At 43.7% G+C, this 19,183-nt stretch overlaps 1 protein-coding gene across 1 annotated transcript in view; it reads right to left on the minus strand.

The window, feature by feature from the left end:
* The window catches only part of LOC141116859 (high affinity immunoglobulin gamma Fc receptor I-like), a 94,973-nt gene that overhangs the window by 56,605 nt on the left and 19,185 nt on the right, over window positions 1-19,183 (minus strand). The window contains 3 exon segments of the mRNA XM_073609331.1: window positions 9,368-9,610; window positions 10,498-10,749; window positions 14,185-14,433. Of these exon segments, the coding sequence (XP_073465432.1) occupies window positions 9,368-9,610; window positions 10,498-10,749; window positions 14,185-14,433 (744 nt within the window).

The raw sequence follows: 19,183 nt of genomic DNA on the forward strand, positions 1-19,183 counted from the left end.
CTAATGCTCACATGTGTGGTTTCAACACCGTTTTTATATGCGGGCGTTACTCACATATGCGTTCGCTTCTGCGCGCGAGCTCGGCGGGACGGGGCGCGTTTTTTTTTTTCTTATTTATTTTACTTTTTATTTTTTATTTTTACACTGTTGTTTGAAAAAAATAATTGTGTCACTTTAAATCCTATTACAAGGAATGTAAACATCACTTGTAATAGGAAAAAAACATGACAGGATCTCTTAAATATGACATCTGGGGTCAAAAAGACCTCACATCTCATATTTACACTAAAATGCAAAAAAAAAAAAAATGTCCCTTTAAGAGCTATGGGTGGAAATGATGCTTCCGCCCAGCAATTGTATGGAGCCAAGCGGGTGCCATCTTCCCCTCACTCCATACCACAGATGGGAGAGGACGCGATCGCCTCCGCAGTTGCTAGCGGCTCCGGTAAGCGGCGGAGGGCACCGGAGAGCGGCGGAAGGGGTGGCTCTCTCCCACCACTGATAAAAGTGAGCTCATGGCCAATCCGCCGCAGAGACCACTTTTATCTGAAAGCGGACCGCCCGCTGAAGAAGAGGATACTGGGGTTATGGCAGCTAGCTGCTGCCATATCAACGATATTCCACTTCAAAGTATCGCCGTACAATGACGGCGGGCAGTCCGTAAATGGTTTCTGCGGTCCGTAAATGGTTAACAACCATAAGTCATCATATGTCAGTGGGATTCCCCACAAAAAAATATTGTTTTTTTATTTTTAAAATTATTGTTTTGTTTTGTTTATAGTGAAAAACATTAAAAACCCAGTGATGATCGAATAAAACCAAAAGAAAGCTCTATTTGTGGGGGGAAAAATTACATAAATTCATTTCATTTATGTATAGCCTTACATGACCGCACAGTTGACAGTTAAAATAACACAGTGCCGTTTAGCACAAAATGGCCTGGTCATGAAGGGGGTAAATGTTCCGGAGGTGAAGTGGTTAAATTACCGGCAAATGACAGTCCCCATCCTCTTTGTTCTGTTTGTAAACAAAGCAGCCGGGCATTCCCTTCATCTATTCCAGACCCTTATCCTAGATGAGGGTCTGCTATAAATGTTAATGAGAACACCCACACAAAAAAAAATGATGTGGGGATTCCCACCATAATTCATACCAGTCCCTTTATGGAATGCTTAGAGATCTTTCAGTATAAATATAGTATTCTTTTAAAATTTCTATTTTGTTTTTTTCGAATAGCTGTTTATTCACTTGTAAGCAGATTGAAAATATGCGAGTTTGATGCTGACCTAGGGTAAGGATAATTCCTTTCCCGGATCTCTGTTTTTTGGTGGGTATTATTATTATTACTATACAAGATTTATATAGCGCTAACAGTTTACGCAGCGCTTTACAATGTATAAGGGGGACAACACAATTACAGTTTATTACAAAAGGTACAGGAGGGCCCTGCTCGTAGAGCTTACATTCTAAAGGGAGGGGGTGGTGGTACAAAAGGTAATAGCTGCGGGGAATGATTTGATGGGGGTGGCTCAGGCACAGTTATGTGGGTGTGGGATAGGCTTCCCTGAATAAATGAGTTTTCAGGGATCTCCTAAAGGTGGACAGGGTAGGGGCTGATCGGACATACTGGGGCAGGGAGTTCCAGAGGATGGGAGAGGCTCTGGAGAAGTCCTGAAGGTGAGCATGGGAGGAGGTAATAAGGGAGCTAGAGAGCAGGAGGTCCTGGGAGCAGCGGAGGGGGCGATTTGGGCGATATCTGCAGATGAGGTTGGTGATGTAGCTGGGGGCGATGTTGTGAATGGCCTTGTATGTTATGGTTAGCATTTTGAATTTTACACGGTGGGGTAGGGGAAGCCAGTGAAGGGATTAGCAGATCCCACCGATCCTGTGATAAAAAGGAAGGACAGTGGTCCAGACCCGAGAGAATGGGGGGGGGGTAGAAAGAGTGATGGGCTCATCCCCAAAGATACCAGCCACTGGGAAATGCTACTTATAGACCTCTGTCTATATATGTACTATAAGCTTGCAGGTATGCCAGGGCAGCACATATCATGAGTTAAGAGTAGGGATGTAGGTAAAATCCTGTTCTTGTATGCTGGACTTTGAGACGTTAATTTTGCACTTATTTAAAGTGGAGGTCCTGCCGATTTTTTTTTTTTCAAAAGTCAGAAGCTGCAAATACTGCAGCTGCTGACTTTTAAAATATGGACACTTACCTGTGCAGGGTGCCCGCGATGTCAGCACCCGAAGCCGATCTGTCCCTTGGCTCTCGGGTGGAGGTGCTGCCATCTTTGGTAAGGGAATCAGGAAGTGAAGCCTTGCGGCTTCACAGCCTGGTTCCCTACTCGCGATCCCACAGGTCCCTGCTGTCTTCTGGGACCTGTGTGTCTCCCAGAAGACAGAGGGGGGGCGGTGGAGGCACCGGATATGGCATAGATATCCGCGGGTACCCGTGGGTACACGCCTCCCGCCAGAAAGGTGCCAAATGTGACACCGGAGGGGGGGAGGATTACGAAAAGCGGAAGTTCCATTTTTAGGGGGGGAGGATTACGAAAAGCGGAAGTTCCATTTTTGGGTGGAACTCCGCTTTAAGTAAAGCGTCTGAAACCTTGTTCCTGCCTGGGAACAATATCCCAAAGGGTATGAATAGAAAAGAAAGTACCCCCAAATAGTGAGATTTTAAGGGCAACTAAGGAGTCATCATGTTTGGATAAATTAATTCCAATACTTAATTACAACCAATTATAGAAGAAACTCTGTGATCCTGATCAAAGGAATTAATCATTCCTGAAACATGTCGGGTTGAAGAGGATATTCATCTACACCAAAATTCTGTCTTTGTATAGAGTACTCAGTCATTGTTGATCACATTTTTTCGCAATTGTTGTAACTTTTGTCTATGGTTTTTATATGTTGTAATAAAGTATTGGAATTAATTTATCCTAACATGATGACTCCTTAGTTGCCCCTAAAGTCTCACTATTTTTGGGGCAGCAACGAGGTGAGGAGTACAAAGACAAGTGTGTCTTGCCTACAGTCAAGCATGGTGGTGGGAGTGTCATGGTCTGGGGCTGCATGAGTGCTGCCGGCACTGGGGAGCTACAGTTCATTGAGGGAACCATGAATGCCAACATGTACTGTGACATACTGAAGCAGAGAATGATCTCCTCCCTTTGGAGACTGGGCCGCAGGGCAGTATTCCAACATGATAACAAGCCCAAACACACCTCCAAGATGACCACTGCCTTGCTAAAGAAGCTGAGGGTAAAGGGTAAAGCATGTCTCCAGACCTAAACCCTATTAAGCATCTGTGGGGCATCCTCAAACAGAAGGTGGAGGAGCGCAAGGTCTCTAACATCCACCAGCTCCGTGATGTCGTCATGGAGGAGTGGAAGAGGACTCCAGTGACAACCTGTGAAGCTCTGGTGAACTCCATGCCCAAGAGGGTTAAGGCAGTGCTGGAAAATAATGGTGGCCACACAAAATATTGACACTTTGGGCCCAATTTGGACATTTTCACTTAGGGGTGTACTCACTTTTGTTGCCAGCGGTTTAGACATTAATGGCTGTGTATTGAGTTATTTTGAGGGGATATAAATATTTACAAAAATGTGAGGGGTTTGTGAGATACTGTATATGGCAGCAAAGCAGCTCTTCTGCACTGGATTACGTACTAGGTACTAGACATGTGCAATTTGTTTCAGTCCAAATACAAATTCAGACAAATGTTTGGTTATTCGGATGAATCCAAATCTCCAAATAAAAAGGTATTGAATAGTAACAAATTTAATTGAAATCCTTTAAAATTCGAATTGTTTATTCGTTTGTTTCAGAACGATTAGAATTTGGATCGGTCAAAAATCCAATTCGTATTCTGTGTGAGGAAATAGCTAGTTGTTAAGCAGTGGGCGGGGAAGCCAGCTGACCACGTCTTTAACCACTTTAACCGGTTCCCGACCAGCTCACGTTTATTTACGGGGGCAGAATGGCTCCTCTGTGCGAAACACCATACCCGTGCGGGGTTTTCTTTAAGAGCTGCCAGAGGGCGCTGCACAGCAGGAGACCCGATGCGTGTGGCCGGCAGTGCACGAGTGCCAGCAGGGGGATTTATGTGTGTAAACACACAAATCCCTGTGCTGTCAGAGGGGAGGAGACATGTCGTTTGTTCCTAGTAAGTAGGAATAGCAATATGTCTCCTCTCCTACTCAGTCCCCTCCCCCTACACTTAGAACACAGTGAGGGAACACACATTTAACCCCTTGATCGCTCCCCGAGTCTTAACCCCTTCCCTACCAGTGACATTTACACAGTAATCAGTGCATTTTGATAGCACTGATCACTGTATAAATGCAGATCACTGCCATTACTAGTAAAAAATAAAAATAATAGAAATGCCATAAAAATTGCATAAATCTTTCCCATAGTTTGTAGACGCTATAACTTTTGCGCAAACCAATTAATATACGCCTATTGCGATTTTTTTTTTTTTTTACCAATAATATGTAGAAGAATATATATTGGCCTAAGCTGACGAAGAAATGTGTTTTTTAAAAACATGTTTGGGGATATTTATCATAGCAAAAAGTCAAAAATATATTTTTTTTTTCAAAATTGTCGCTCTTTTTTTTGTTTATAGTGCAAAGAATAAAAACCGCAGAGGCGATCAAATACCACCAAAAGAAAGCTCTATTTGGGGGAAAAAGTGGATGCAAATGTAAAGGTACAGCATTGCATGACCACGCAATTACCAGTTAAAGCGACGCAGTGCCAAATTGTAAAAAGTGCTCTGGTCAGGAACGGGGTAAAACCTTCCGGGGCTGAAGTAGTTAAGAACGGGCCTATTTTTCAGACTTGTTGTTTACGTTAAGTTAAAAATCATTTTTTTGCTAGAAAATTACTTAGAACCCCCAAACATTATATATATTTTTTTCTAACACCCTAGAGAATAAAATGGCGGTCGTTGCAATACTTTCTGTCACATTGTATTTGCGCAGCGGTCTTACAAGCGCACTTTTAAAAAAAAAATACACTTTTTTTAATTAAAAATAAGGCAACAGTAAAGTTAATTTTTTTTTTATATTGTGAAAGATGATGTTACGCCGAGTAAATTGATACCCAACATGTCACGCTTCAAAATTGCACCCGCTCGTGGAATGGCGACAAACATTTAACCTTAAAAATCTCCATATGCGATGTTTAAAAAATTCTGCAGGTTACCAGTTTTGAATTAAAGAGGAGGTCTAGGGCTAGAATTATTGCTCTCGCTCTAATGCTCACATGTGTGGTTTCAACACCGTTTTTATATGCGGGCGTTACTCACATATGCGTTCGCTTCTGCGCGCGAGCTCGGCGGGACGGGGCGCGTTTTTTTTTTTCTTATTTATTTTACTTTTTATTTTTTATTTTTACACTGTTGTTTGAAAAAAATAATTGTGTCACTTTAAATCCTATTACAAGGAATGTAAACATCACTTGTAATAGGAAAAAAACATGACAGGATCTCTTAAATATGACATCTGGGGTCAAAAAGACCTCACATCTCATATTTACACTAAAATGCAAAAAAAAAAAAAATGTCCCTTTAAGAGCTATGGGTGGAAATGATGCTTCCGCCCAGCAATTGTATGGAGCCAAGCGGGTGCCATCTTCCCCTCACTCCATACCACAGATGGGAGAGGACGCGATCGCCTCCGCAGTTGCTAGCGGCTCCGGTAAGCGGCGGAGGGCACCGGAGAGCGGCGGAAGGGGTGGCTCTCTCCCACCACTGATAAAAGTGAGCTCATGGCCAATCCGCCGCAGAGACCACTTTTATCTGAAAGCGGACCGCCCGCTGAAGAAGAGGATACTGGGGTTATGGCAGCTAGCTGCTGCCATATCAACGATATTCCACTTCAAAGTATCGCCGTACAATGACGGCGGGCAGTCCGTAAATGGTTTCTGCGGTCCGTAAATGGTTAACAACCATAAGTCATCATATGTCAGTGGGATTCCCCACAAAAAAATATTGTTTTTTTATTTTTAAAATTATTGTTTTGTTTTGTTTATAGTGAAAAACATTAAAAACCCAGTGATGATCGAATAAAACCAAAAGAAAGCTCTATTTGTGGGGGGAAAAATTACATAAATTCATTTCATTTATGTATAGCCTTACATGACCGCACAGTTGACAGTTAAAATAACACAGTGCCGTTTAGCACAAAATGGCCTGGTCATGAAGGGGGTAAATGTTCCGGAGGTGAAGTGGTTAAATTACCGGCAAATGACAGTCCCCATCCTCTTTGTTCTGTTTGTAAACAAAGCAGCCGGGCATTCCCTTCATCTATTCCAGACCCTTATCCTAGATGAGGGTCTGCTATAAATGTTAATGAGAACACCCACACAAAAAAAAATGATGTGGGGATTCCCACCATAATTCATACCAGTCCCTTTATGGAATGCTTAGAGATCTTTCAGTATAAATATAGTATTCTTTTAAAATTTCTATTTTGTTTTTTTCGAATAGCTGTTTATTCACTTGTAAGCAGATTGAAAATATGCGAGTTTGATGCTGACCTAGGGTAAGGATAATTCCTTTCCCGGATCTCTGTTTTTTGGTGGGTATTATTATTATTACTATACAAGATTTATATAGCGCTAACAGTTTACGCAGCGCTTTACAATGTATAAGGGGGACAATACAATTACAGTTTATTACAAAAGGTACAGGAGGGCCCTGCTCGTAGAGCTTACATTCTAAAGGGAGGGGGTGGTGGTACAAAAGGTAATAGCTGCGGGGAATGATTTGATGGGGGTGGCTCAGGCACAGTTATGTGGGTGTGGGATAGGCTTCCCTGAATAAATGAGTTTTCAGGGATCTCCTAAAGGTGGACAGGGTAGGGGCTGATCGGACATACTGGGGCAGGGAGTTCCAGAGGATGGGAGAGGCTCTGGAGAAGTCCTGAAGGTGAGCATGGGAGGAGGTAATAAGGGAGCTAGAGAGCAGGAGGTCCTGGGAGCAGCGGAGGGGGCGATTTGGGCGATATCTGCAGATGAGGTTGGTGATGTAGCTGGGGGCGATGTTGTGAATGGCCTTGTATGTTATGGTTAGCATTTTGAATTTTACACGGTGGGGTAGGGGAAGCCAGTGAAGGGATTAGCAGATCCCACCGATCCTGTGATAAAAAGGAAGGACAGTGGTCCAGACCCGAGAGAATGGGGGGGGGGTAGAAAGAGTGATGGGCTCATCCCCAAAGATACCAGCCACTGGGAAATGCTACTTATAGACCTCTGTCTATATATGTACTATAAGCTTGCAGGTATGCCAGGGCAGCACATATCATGAGTTAAGAGTAGGGATGTAGGTAAAATCCTGTTCTTGTATGCTGGACTTTGAGACGTTAATTTTGCACTTATTTAAAGTGGAGGTCCTGCCGATTTTTTTTTTTTCAAAAGTCAGAAGCTGCAAATACTGCAGCTGCTGACTTTTAAAATATGGACACTTACCTGTGCAGGGTGCCCGCGATGTCAGCACCCGAAGCCGATCTGTCCCTTGGCTCTCGGGTGGAGGTGCTGCCATCTTTGGTAAGGGAATCAGGAAGTGAAGCCTTGCGGCTTCACAGCCTGGTTCCCTACTCGCGATCCCACAGGTCCCTGCTGTCTTCTGGGACCTGTGTGTCTCCCAGAAGACAGAGGGGGGGCGGTGGAGGCACCGGATATGGCATAGATATCCGCGGGTACCCGTGGGTACACGCCTCCCGCCAGAAAGGTGCCAAATGTGACACCGGAGGGGGGGAGGATTACGAAAAGCGGAAGTTCCATTTTTAGGGGGGGAGGATTACGAAAAGCGGAAGTTCCATTTTTGGGTGGAACTCCGCTTTAAGTAAAGCGTCTGAAACCTTGTTCCTGCCTGGGAACAATATCCCAAAGGGTATGAATAGAAAAGAAAGTACCCCCAAATAGTGAGATTTTAAGGGCAACTAAGGAGTCATCATGTTTGGATAAATTAATTCCAATACTTAATTACAACCAATTATAGAAGAAACTCTGTGATCCTGATCAAAGGAATTAATCATTCCTGAAACATGTCGGGTTGAAGAGGATATTCATCTACACCAAAATTCTGTCTTTGTATAGAGTACTCAGTCATTGTTGATCACATTTTTTCGCAATTGTTGTAACTTTTGTCTATGGTTTTTATATGTTGTAATAAAGTATTGGAATTAATTTATCCTAACATGATGACTCCTTAGTTGCCCCTAAAGTCTCACTATTTTTGGGGGTACTTTATTTGCTATTTGAGCCCTCAACCTGTACACAAGTACGGAAGAGTTATATAAATTGCACGCATGGATTCTGCTCTAACTGCATAGCGGGACCCCATACTGTTACAGGGAGTGAAATAGCTTTTCTATGCTGGACAGGTACATATGGACAAGGCTCAGCGTGTCCCTCCTAAGGTGTACATTTACAGGGGGACCCAAGATTTAAATGGAGAACAGTTATGGTGCAAGTGTACACAGTGCATGTTCATCTCTAAAAGTAGAGGCCTGCCTTACGGTCAAATATTCCCCCACATCAGGCTCAGTCTTGTCTCAGGGCATTGGTGAAAATGGCACAGAAGTAAAGGTACCCAATAAACAAGGCAAGCGACCTTTTTATGGTGCCTAGTATAGCCCAGAAGAACCCACCCCTGTGGTAGGTGTGACCATTGCTTGGTGCCCACCGAGGATAGAAACATGGAGGACGTAACGACAAGCCTATCACACCGACCCTGCCCCACAGACTGGTATATTGTAAGCTTTTTACCTTTCTGTAAATGCTTATAATGTTCTCTACTTACAATGTAACTTATAGAACATTAAATAAAATGCTTTGTATAATAATGATTGTTTTTACTATTTTTTTGCTACAGTATAGAATGAATGTGCAAGGGCCAGTTCACACCATAGAAACGCAGTCCGGATGCGTTCCAGGTGCTTTTCTGCATGCACGTTTTTGATGCGTTCCAGTGCGTTTTTTGGTGTATTTTTGAGGCAGGCCAGTGCTTCCCCCTCCTCTTTTTTCTTAACCTTAAATAAGGACAAGTGTGTTGCAGTGCATTTTTGGTGCATTTAGGTGCGTTCCGGTGCGTGCCAGTGTGTTTTTGATGCGTTTTACAGCGTTCCAGTACAGTCCAGTGCAGAAAAAATGCAGCATGTTCTATTTTTTTTTCTGGAACTGGAACTGCAAGCACTGGTGTGAACTATGCCATTGAAAACCATAGAACCTACTTTCCATGCGTTTTTGATGCAGAGAAAAAACACACTGGAATGCATGTGGTGTGAACTGGCCCTAATACATTTCTTTTAATGAAATAAAGCGCTCTAAGGAAATGAACTGATCGGCTCACCATTGCTGACTTCCAGCCTGAATGGTAAACTAAGACCGTGACTTGTCCGGCACTGATAGATCCCGCTGTGCCCAACCTGGGCAGATGTGATTGTGTAGATCTGTCCTTCTGCCACAAACATATCATTCTGAAACCACTGATAAGTCCAGTCATTTCCTCCATTGCAGGTCATTGTTATATTGTCTCCGGTAAGTAACTTGTTCCAGTCTGGTGTGAAGGTCACTGGAATAGTCCCAGCATTTTCTGCAAGAGTTATACAGAAATATAAACAAACAATACCAATTTATGAATTATTGATTAATGTTAACCTGATAATACAAGAAATTTCTACAACATAAGTTGCCGAAACAAGCTAAGTCATTCAGTGGTAAGGTAAGGTTATTTTTGCTAAAGTTATATATTGGAGATAATCAGAGCCCAATTCCCTAACCTCCTCCATCTTCACAAGTACAATTCTATAGTTCTACTTTCATCTCCTCCCTTCTCAGAACATCCCCTCTAAGGCTGGGTTCACACTTGCTGCGGCCGTGGTTTACAGCAGGGGGTTCGATGCGTCCTTGTACACCGATTCAGGTGAAAATCAGGTCAGAATTTCTGCCTGAATTCACACCTGATTTGGAGCAAAAGACACACAGGACCCCTCTTCAATGCGGACTTCTTCTTTAATGTATTTTTGTGCAACAGAGCTACATTAATGGTATATTGGTACATAGGAGAGCTGGGTTTCAGAAAAAAAATTAAAAAGGGTGAACTTCACCTTTAAGCCCGCCATAGACCGTTTGAATCTTGGCTGGTTCAGCAGGGGCTGGCCGAGATTTGAACCATGTATTGGCAGGCTGATTGTGCCCTAGTTGATCGATCAATCAACTTGGGTACAATCAGCATGTTGGATTTTTCATGCAATTATCGATAGCATCACTATGTGTTCTCTCAGCTGGATGCTTCCCATGTGTCACCATCCGCAGGGAGAGCACAATAGGGAATCAAGCAATTTTCTGCAAATCGTGGTTGCAGGAAAGACAATCGCTCTATCTATGGCCGGCTTTACATTTGATTTGTAATCAGATCATTTTCATGTACTGATTAGCATTTTGCAAATTACAAATCTAAATTCACTCAGCAGGATTTACCTGTATAGGAAATTGTGGTTTCAGCACTGTAAGTATGAGTGATAGGAGTCAGGACTTGTCTCGAGCAACTGTAGGTATCTTTCAGGTCTGTATATTTTAATTGTAAAGTATCATTGGTGGTGGATTTCGAGATTGTCTGATTGTTCCTGTAGAATATTGTCTGTGTTGCCACTGAGCCAGAAGGACTGGAACATCGGAGAGATATGTTGTCACCTTCATAGACATAGAGAGGAGCCTGAAGGATGACCGGACCTGAAACACAACATGAGATTTGTTATATCTGAGGATGTGATGATCCACCATTGATGGAAACATATAATTTTGTGTTGGGAAAAACTACAACTTCTATTGAATTGGATGCGCCTGTCAAGACATTAATAACAATAGTGTATGATCTCCAATATAACAAATCTGAAAATACAACTGTAATGTGCATTTGATTTTCAGAAGGATGTGCACAGTAATCTGACAATCCAGAGAAGTCGTATTTATACCTTATAGTCTGTATGTATCTGTACTCCTAGTCTTTGGTGCTTCGAAGTTGCAATTTGGCATTTTAGTTTACCTTGATTTGTTTAAACACACATTGCTTTGGGGGCAGCTCTGTTGAAATAATTGATTATATTAAAGTGTTACCTTTTATACATTTGGTTTAATAAAATGATTACATTTAGCCCCGGTTCACACAGGGACGACTTGTCAGGCAACCTAGTCGCCTGACAAGTCGCCTCCCGTTCTGTACAATGGAACCTTTCTAATAGGAGCGACGCAAGTCGCTCCGACTTAGAAAAAGGTTCCTGTACTTCTTTTGGGGCGACTTGAGGTGACTTGCATAGACTTCTATACAGAAGTCGTTTTGCAAGTCGCCGTGCATGTCGTGTGCAGGTCGCCTCGGTGAGGTGACCTGCAAGTCGTGCCGCCCCTAGTGTGAACCGACCCTTAGTGTATACTGTATAATAGTAAACAGCTTTTAAAGTAGGAGTAAACTCCCATAGTTGATTTTTACCTATAGGTAAGTCTATAAAGCTTACCTATAGGACAAGTAAATATTTTCTAAACATGTGCCTTTTAGGAGATGTTTAGTTTAGAAACAGCCGGTGACATGACTGACACAAGTGTCCTGAAGGAGCCGCATACCTGTGCCGTTTCTTCAGGGCCCTGTGCTGTAAACAGTGACTTCTGAGCGCATTTGCAGGAGTGATGTCACCGCGGCTCATCCATTCATACCGCCAAAGCCCACAAATCCGGGAGGAAGTCCAGGTGAAGATGGACGCATCTTCAGCGGTAACAGCGCACCCAGGAGGGTTTGTTTTTCAGGTAAGTCTGTCATAATGTGCTAGTTTGCGATGCATACTAGCATTAAGGTGAAAAATGAAAGCATAGGATGCATTAAAGTGAAAAAACACAAAGGTTTACAACCCCTTTAATTGTGTTATGCTTAATGGGTCAGCGTCATTCTTTAGGTCTAGTGTTTTCTGGACCAGTTATTTCCACACATGGGGAAGAAACAAGTGTTACCATGTTAAACTGTTTTGCATAACCACTTGAAGACCAGGCCTTTTTTTCAGACACTTGCTGCTTACAAGTTAAAATCAGTATTTTTTGCTAGAAAATGACTTAGAACTCCCAAACATTATATAATATATATATATATATATATATATATATATATATATATATATATATATATATATATATATATATATATATATATATATATATATGTATGTATATCTATATTTTTAGCAGAGACCCTAGAGAATAAAATGTCGGTCGTTGCAATATTTTATATCACACCGTATTTGCACAGATAACAGATGATGTTACGCTGAGTAAATAGATACCTAACATGTCATGCTTTAAAATTGCGTACACTTGTGGAAGGGCAACCAACTACGGTACTTAAAAATCTCCATAGGCCACACTTAAAAATGTCTTAACGTTTATCAGTTTAGAGTTACAGAGGAGGTCTAGCGCTAGAATTATTTCTCTCACTCTAACGATCACAGCAAATACCTCACATGTGTGGTTTGAACACTGTTTACATTTGCGGGAACGACTTAGGTATGCATTCATTTCTGTGCGTAAACACGGAGGGATGGGGTCCTTTCAATTTTTTTTTTCTTAATTATTTCATTTTTACACTGTCCTTTTAAAAACAATTTTTTAAAAGCTTATATACTTTTATTGCTGTCACAATGTAAACATCCTTTGTGACAGCAATAGTTATGTGTCAGGTACTCTTTATGGAGGGATCTGGTGTAAATAAGACCCCAAATCCCTCCTTTGCACTAAAAAGCATTCAAAACGCCAAGTGCCATTTTTTTTAAAATCTGGCATCTTTACGGCTCCAGTAATCCGGAAGTAATGTCATGACATCGCTTCTGGGTTACTAGATCCGAGAGCCAAGCTAAGTCGATTTTGGCTTTTTTCAGGTCTCCGGCCAGCCAGCGGACGTGCCGGCTGGTCGCTCAGTCCTCCCAGTGAGACTGGAGAGCCCGGGTGGAGCCGCGGAAGGATCCCCTCTTGCCGCTTGTGATAACAATCGAGCGGCTTCTTAGCCGCAACGGTTGTTATCAAAAGAAAGCTGACCGTCCACTCTAAAAAATGAAGCAGAATGACATACAAGTATGTGATTTTGCGGAAGTGGAAAATGAACTGCAGTGGGGCTGGTTGGTCGGTCGGCCGATCAGTTGGTGCCCTTACCCCATCCATGGCAGGCATCACGGGCGGCTTCCCCTGCTCTCCTCCCTAGGCATCAGGGCAGCAGGCATCACAAGCAGCTTCCCCTTTCCCTGCTTGGCAGCTTCCGTCTCCTCCCTCCTCCTCGGTGGCCAATCAGAACTCTTTTTCTTTCAGCCAATCAGGAAACGGGTATCAGACTTCCTGATTGGCAGAGGGAGATTCAGTGTGAGAATAGTGAATATTAATTCGCTATTCTCACACACCTGGATGGGCTCCATTCGCATTCTCTTCGCCCCAAGCCCACCCTATTTTGAAGCCGATTAGAGCCTCTGGCGTTCTTCAAAAAAAACATCCATCCCGCATTGGAATTCCTGCATCCGGTGTCCTGAAAGGTGCCGACGTATGAATGAGGGGTATGAACTGATGAACTGTATTTGTGCCTGTTGGAATACAGAATTGTATTGTGTGCAACAGCTACTGTACATTAGTATTTAGTGTATATACATTATATTGTTCAACCAGTAGATGGCAGTGTTTATACGTTTGTAGCTGCATCTATAGTGTGCTATATGTCTTTTCCCCTGAATAAAGTTCCTTTTCCTGTCTGCAATTAAGCAGCAAAAGCACATGTGGATTGTGCACCGTCTGTTCTGTAGAGCTTCAGTGTATGTACATCATTTCTAATAGCGCTGTTACCATAGAACTGCACCCTTTCCTTCCAGGGCTTTCCTGTTTAATGAAGTCCATTCTAAAATGTACAGGTGTTTTGGTGTCAATCAAATCCAGAGCCGGACTTCACAGGTACAGGGCAGAAGGAGCCAAACAATCCAGGGGCTCCTCCAGGGGTAACACCATGAAATTCACTTGACAAGCAAGAGTTAAACCTACTAGAGCACACAGAAAAATACAAACTCCATGCAGAAAGTGTGAATGCTAATGGCTACAATATGTTAATGATAGTGACAAATGAAGAGAACATAATGAATGTTCATATTATCTTACCAGAGATAACGGTCAGTGTGACGATCTCACTTGTACCGCCAGTGCTGGTCCGACACTTATAATCCCCACTGTCTCCTGACCCAGCAAAAAAAGTCACATAGTTCTTCCCTGTAGATATCTCCTTGTTATTACGGTACCAGTGATAGAAAGATGCAGGAGGCTCCACATTACAGGTCATTGTTATAGTTTGTCCTATGTGGATCTTTTTCCAGTTTGGAGTGAAGGTCACCACTGGTCTTGCTGCAGATCCTGTAAGATAATAATAGTAACTATAAAAAATGGAAACATCTACCTGCCGGTTAGGCAAAAGGAACTGTAGTTATTATACATGTGCAAAAATGAAAGCTTATACTGTACATAAGGCAAGGCAGCTCTCCTGTGCAGGATCACGTACCTAGTACACGATCCTCCACTTCCAGGTCTGGGGCGCGCACGTGATTGGACACAGCGGGAGCCAATCAGCGGTGTCTGGCGGACTCAAAGTCCACCGGGACCCACCGATCATTCGGGACACAAGCAGAAGGGCGAACTGCCTATGTAAACAAAGCAGATTGCCGTTCTGTCAGTAGGGAAGGTAGTGATCCTGAAAACCAAAATCAGGGATCTCTGCTTTCCCACAGTACAAACACCTCTCACAGTAACTATGCACATTTTAGGCACACATTTAACCCTTTAATCCCCTTTGATGTTAACCCCTTCCCAGCCAGTGTCATTAGTACAGTGACAGTGCATATTTTTAGCACTGATCACTGTATTAGTGTCACTGGTTCCCAAAAAAAGTGTCAAAAGTGTCACTTAGTAACTGATTTGTGGCAATATCGCAGTCCCGCTATAAGTTGCCAATCGCCGCCATTACTAATAAAAAAAAATAATAAATTGATAAAAATTCCATAAATATATCCCATAGCTTGTAGACGTTATAACCAATCAATATACGCCTATTGTTTGTTTTTTGGCCGCAAAAATGTAGTAGAATACCTATTGGCCTAAACTGATGAAGACATTTTTTTTTCAATTCTTTTATTAGATTTGTATAAAAGCAGAAAGTAAAAAATATTGTTTTTTTTTTCGAAATTGTCGGTCTTTCTTTGTTCATAGCGAAAAAAATAAAAACCGCAGAAGTGATCAAATACCACCAAAAGAAAGCTCTATTTGTGGGAAAAAAGGACGTCAATAATATTTGGGTGCAACATTGCACGACCGCACAATTGTCAGTTAAAGTAAAGCAGTGCCGTATCACAAACAATGGCCTGGTTATGAAGGGGGGTAAATCTTCTGGAGTTGAAATGGTTAAAGTGGAGGTCTGCCCACACCTAGATAAAGATAAATTAAAAGTCAGCACCTACAAATCCTGTAGCTGCTGACTTTTAATTTATGGACACTTACCTGTCCAGGGAGCTTGCGATGTCGGCACCACAGCCGATCTTCCGATCGACTTTCGAGGGCTGCCGCCGCCATTGCCGGTAAGGGAACCCGGCAGGGAAGCCTTTTGGCTTTACAGACGGTTCCCTACTGCGCATGCGCGAAGCACGCTGCGCTTTTTAATTGGCCTGGTGGCGGAGGAAGAAGGAGGGGGGCCTAACGTCCGAGAGACGGGGCGGAAGGGGATATGTCAAAAATAGGTCCCGGTACCCCCCACCCCCCTGAAAGGTGCCAAATGTGGCACCAGAGTGGGGAGGAGATGAACAATCGGAAGTTCCACTTTTGGGTGGAACTCCGCTTTAATATCCAGAAAGATGTTTACCGATGGACAATAAATATCGTCCCTGACAGCTGACTGTGACTTTTAATAAGAAAAAAAAAAATGTTCACCTTCCAAGTAGAGTTTTGAATCATGTGTCTGGTTTTCAGTCAGGATACATTAAAACTGGATTGCAGCTCTCATCATAATGAGGAGTAGAGGATGTGGCGCCCCCAGTTGAGAGCGGAGACAGGGCTGTGTCTCTGATAGGATGGACGCCTGGGCTCCAGTGAGGACAGAGTCTGATAACAGAGGACACCCCTAGGGCTGTCCGGTTCAGAATACACTCTGCTTCCTTAATCAGGCTGCATTCACACTTCCGTGTTTTGAATTGCGGGCATATTTGCCGCAATTCTGCCCACGATTTGAAAGTGTTAATGTGCGAACGATAAATCGCAGAATTGAGATGCCATTTATTTGAATGACACCTGAACTCGCGGTGCGGTTCTGCCGCGAAAAAAAATCGCACTGCAATCGCCGTGACCTGCATTACGGGAAGTATGTTGCTCCAAAAAAAGTTTGTGAGCTACTTCTGAGCGACATGCTTCCAGGGATGCGGGTTGCCGTGATTGCAGCGCCATATATCTCGGCAGACCCGCACCACGATTTCAGGTGTCATTCAAATAAATGGCATTTCAAATGTGAGTCCCGCGATTTGTCGTTCTCACATCGGCGCTTTCAAATTGTGGGCAGAATCGTCGCAAATCTGCGCGCAACTCAAAACGCTGAGGTGTGAATGCAGCCGGTGTCTTGCCGAATAAGTTCCCTCGGCGGATAAGTTCCCCCCCTGTACTGCGCAGGCGCAGCGCCTGCACAGTACGAACTACTAACAGCCGCCGGAGATAGCCGAAGCTCAAAATCCACAATCAGCTGTACACGGCGCCTGCACTCTGGGTCCAGGTTCCTTCCCTACCATTCAAGTGGACCTAGAGGGGGAATCTAAAAGAGCCGAGCGCAGCGAGGCCGTGCCCGAAGCGTGGCGAGCAGAGCGAGCCCGCGAGGGGCCCTCTTACAGGCGCCGTCTACAGCTGATTTGGACCTATTCCCCTTCGGCTATTTCCGCCGGTTCCTACTGCGCAGGCGCAGCGTCTGCGCAGTAGAGGGGGGTCCTTATCCGCCGAGCGGAACTTATTCGGCAGAACACCGGACACAGGCGGTTGTGCTGCCTGGAAAAGCATCAGCTCTGGAGGTAGGGGAGAGGTCAGAGGGTGTTACTAATTGCATCTGATAGTGGATCAGCGTAGTGTGTGGCTCGGTGCGTCAATGAATCGGACAGTTGTCCGTAGTAGTGTGCCTGGGGTGGAGGAGGGGCTCCTCTTTATTTCATGCTCTCCAGGTGTCAGGAGTAGTGTGGACATGTGTCCTGCTCAGGGGTAGGGGGCTCTGGGCTGTCCTCTAATGTCACCATCCAGGTCTCCTCTGCCCAGACTTGTCCTTGGTATGGTCTGATCTGTGACCTGTCATATGGGGGGCTGTAAGAGGTCACAGCCTGGATCTCTGCAGACATCTCCATGGATTGCTCTATGAAGTTTACTCATCTTCTGCCTCTCATTACAAGTTCTCTATAGGAGTTCACAAGCCATGTGCACAGCTGTGTGTGGTATTGTAGGTGTTTTTTTGCAGACAGCCACTCCATGTATTGTGAGTGTGCTTACAATGCACTGCAGCGCATCTGTGTGAATTTTCACAGCACAGAGTGCCCCTTCACAAAGTACTCATACCTATGCACCGTACTGCATCGCACACTATTTACATCTGTACATTGTGCTGCATCGCACAGTATTTACATCAGTACCTTGTGCTACATCGCACAGTATTTACATCAGTACATTGTGCTGCATCGCACACTATTTACATCTGTACATTGTGCTGCATCCCACAGTATTTACATCAGTACATTGTGCTGCATCGCACAGTATTTACATCAGTACATTGTGCTGCATCGCACAGTATTTACATCAGTACATTGTGCTGCATCGCACAGTATTTACATCAGTTCATTGTGCTGCATCGCACAGTATTTACATCTGTACGTTGTGCTGCATCAAACAGTATTTGCATCTGTACATTTTGCTGCATCATACACTATTTACATCAGTACATTGTGCTGCATCGCACAGTATTTACATCTGTACATTGTGTTGCATTGCACAGTATTTACCTCTGTGCATTGTGCTGCATCGCACAGTATTTACATCAGTACATTGTGCTGCATCGCACAGTATTTGCATCTGTACATTTTGCTGCATCATACACTATTTACATCAGTACATTGTGCTGCATCGCACAGTATTTACATCTGTACATTGTGCTGCATTGCACAGTATTTACCTCTGTGCATTGTGCTGCATCGCACAGTTTTTACATCAGTACATTGTGCTGCATCGCACAGTATTTACATCAGTACATTGTTCTGCATTGCACAGTATTTACATCAGTACATTGTGCTGCATCGCACAGTATTTACCTCAGTACATTGTGCTGCATCGCACAGTATTTACCTCTGTACATTGTGCTGCATCGCACAGTATTTACATCAGTACATTGTGCTGCATCGCACAGTATTTACATCTGTACATTGTGCTGCATCGCACAGTATTTACATCTGTACATTGTGCTGCATTGCACAGTATTTACATCTGTACATTGTACATTGCATCCAGTAGTGTATTTAGGTTTTGTGCTGCCCTAGGCCTGACTAATCTCGTGCACCCCCTAATTTAAATATGACCCACCCCTTCCTGTTAAGACCACACCCCTTGCTGTTTAAGACCCTGTTCTGAGGGCCTGGGGGGGCAATGGATTCCCTTAATTTGCATAGATTTCCTCTCATTTCCTGTTTGGCTATGGGGCAGGAAGTGAAGGGAAATCTCTGCAATGGGACAGGGATGGTAAAAAATAAACTGACAGGGGTTATAACCCTCCCTTACTCTATCCAAAACGGGAACAAAAAGTGTTGCCTATAGTTCTACTTTAAGCACAAATTTCTGGTAATTTTATGGAGAGGGCTAAGAAGATAAAACCATGCCAATGGTGCAGCAGAAAACATATAGCACAGTGAGGAAGGTTTGTGGTCCAGGATGAGAGGACAGTCAAAATTAGAAGCAGTGCCCCCCCCCCACAGTTGCCGAATGCCAGCCACCCGCATACCGGAAGCAATGCGGCCGCTTTATGGGGGTGCTAGACTAATTTGCCTCTCAGCCCAGTCCACCCCATTAGACTGGCGCTACACTAACAGTGTAGCGCAAGCCGACGGGG

The sequence above is a fragment of the Aquarana catesbeiana genome, linkage group LG13 (genome assembly GCF_042186555.1).
Source record: "Aquarana catesbeiana isolate 2022-GZ linkage group LG13, ASM4218655v1, whole genome shotgun sequence".
Taxonomy (NCBI): domain Eukaryota; kingdom Metazoa; phylum Chordata; class Amphibia; order Anura; family Ranidae; genus Aquarana; species Aquarana catesbeiana.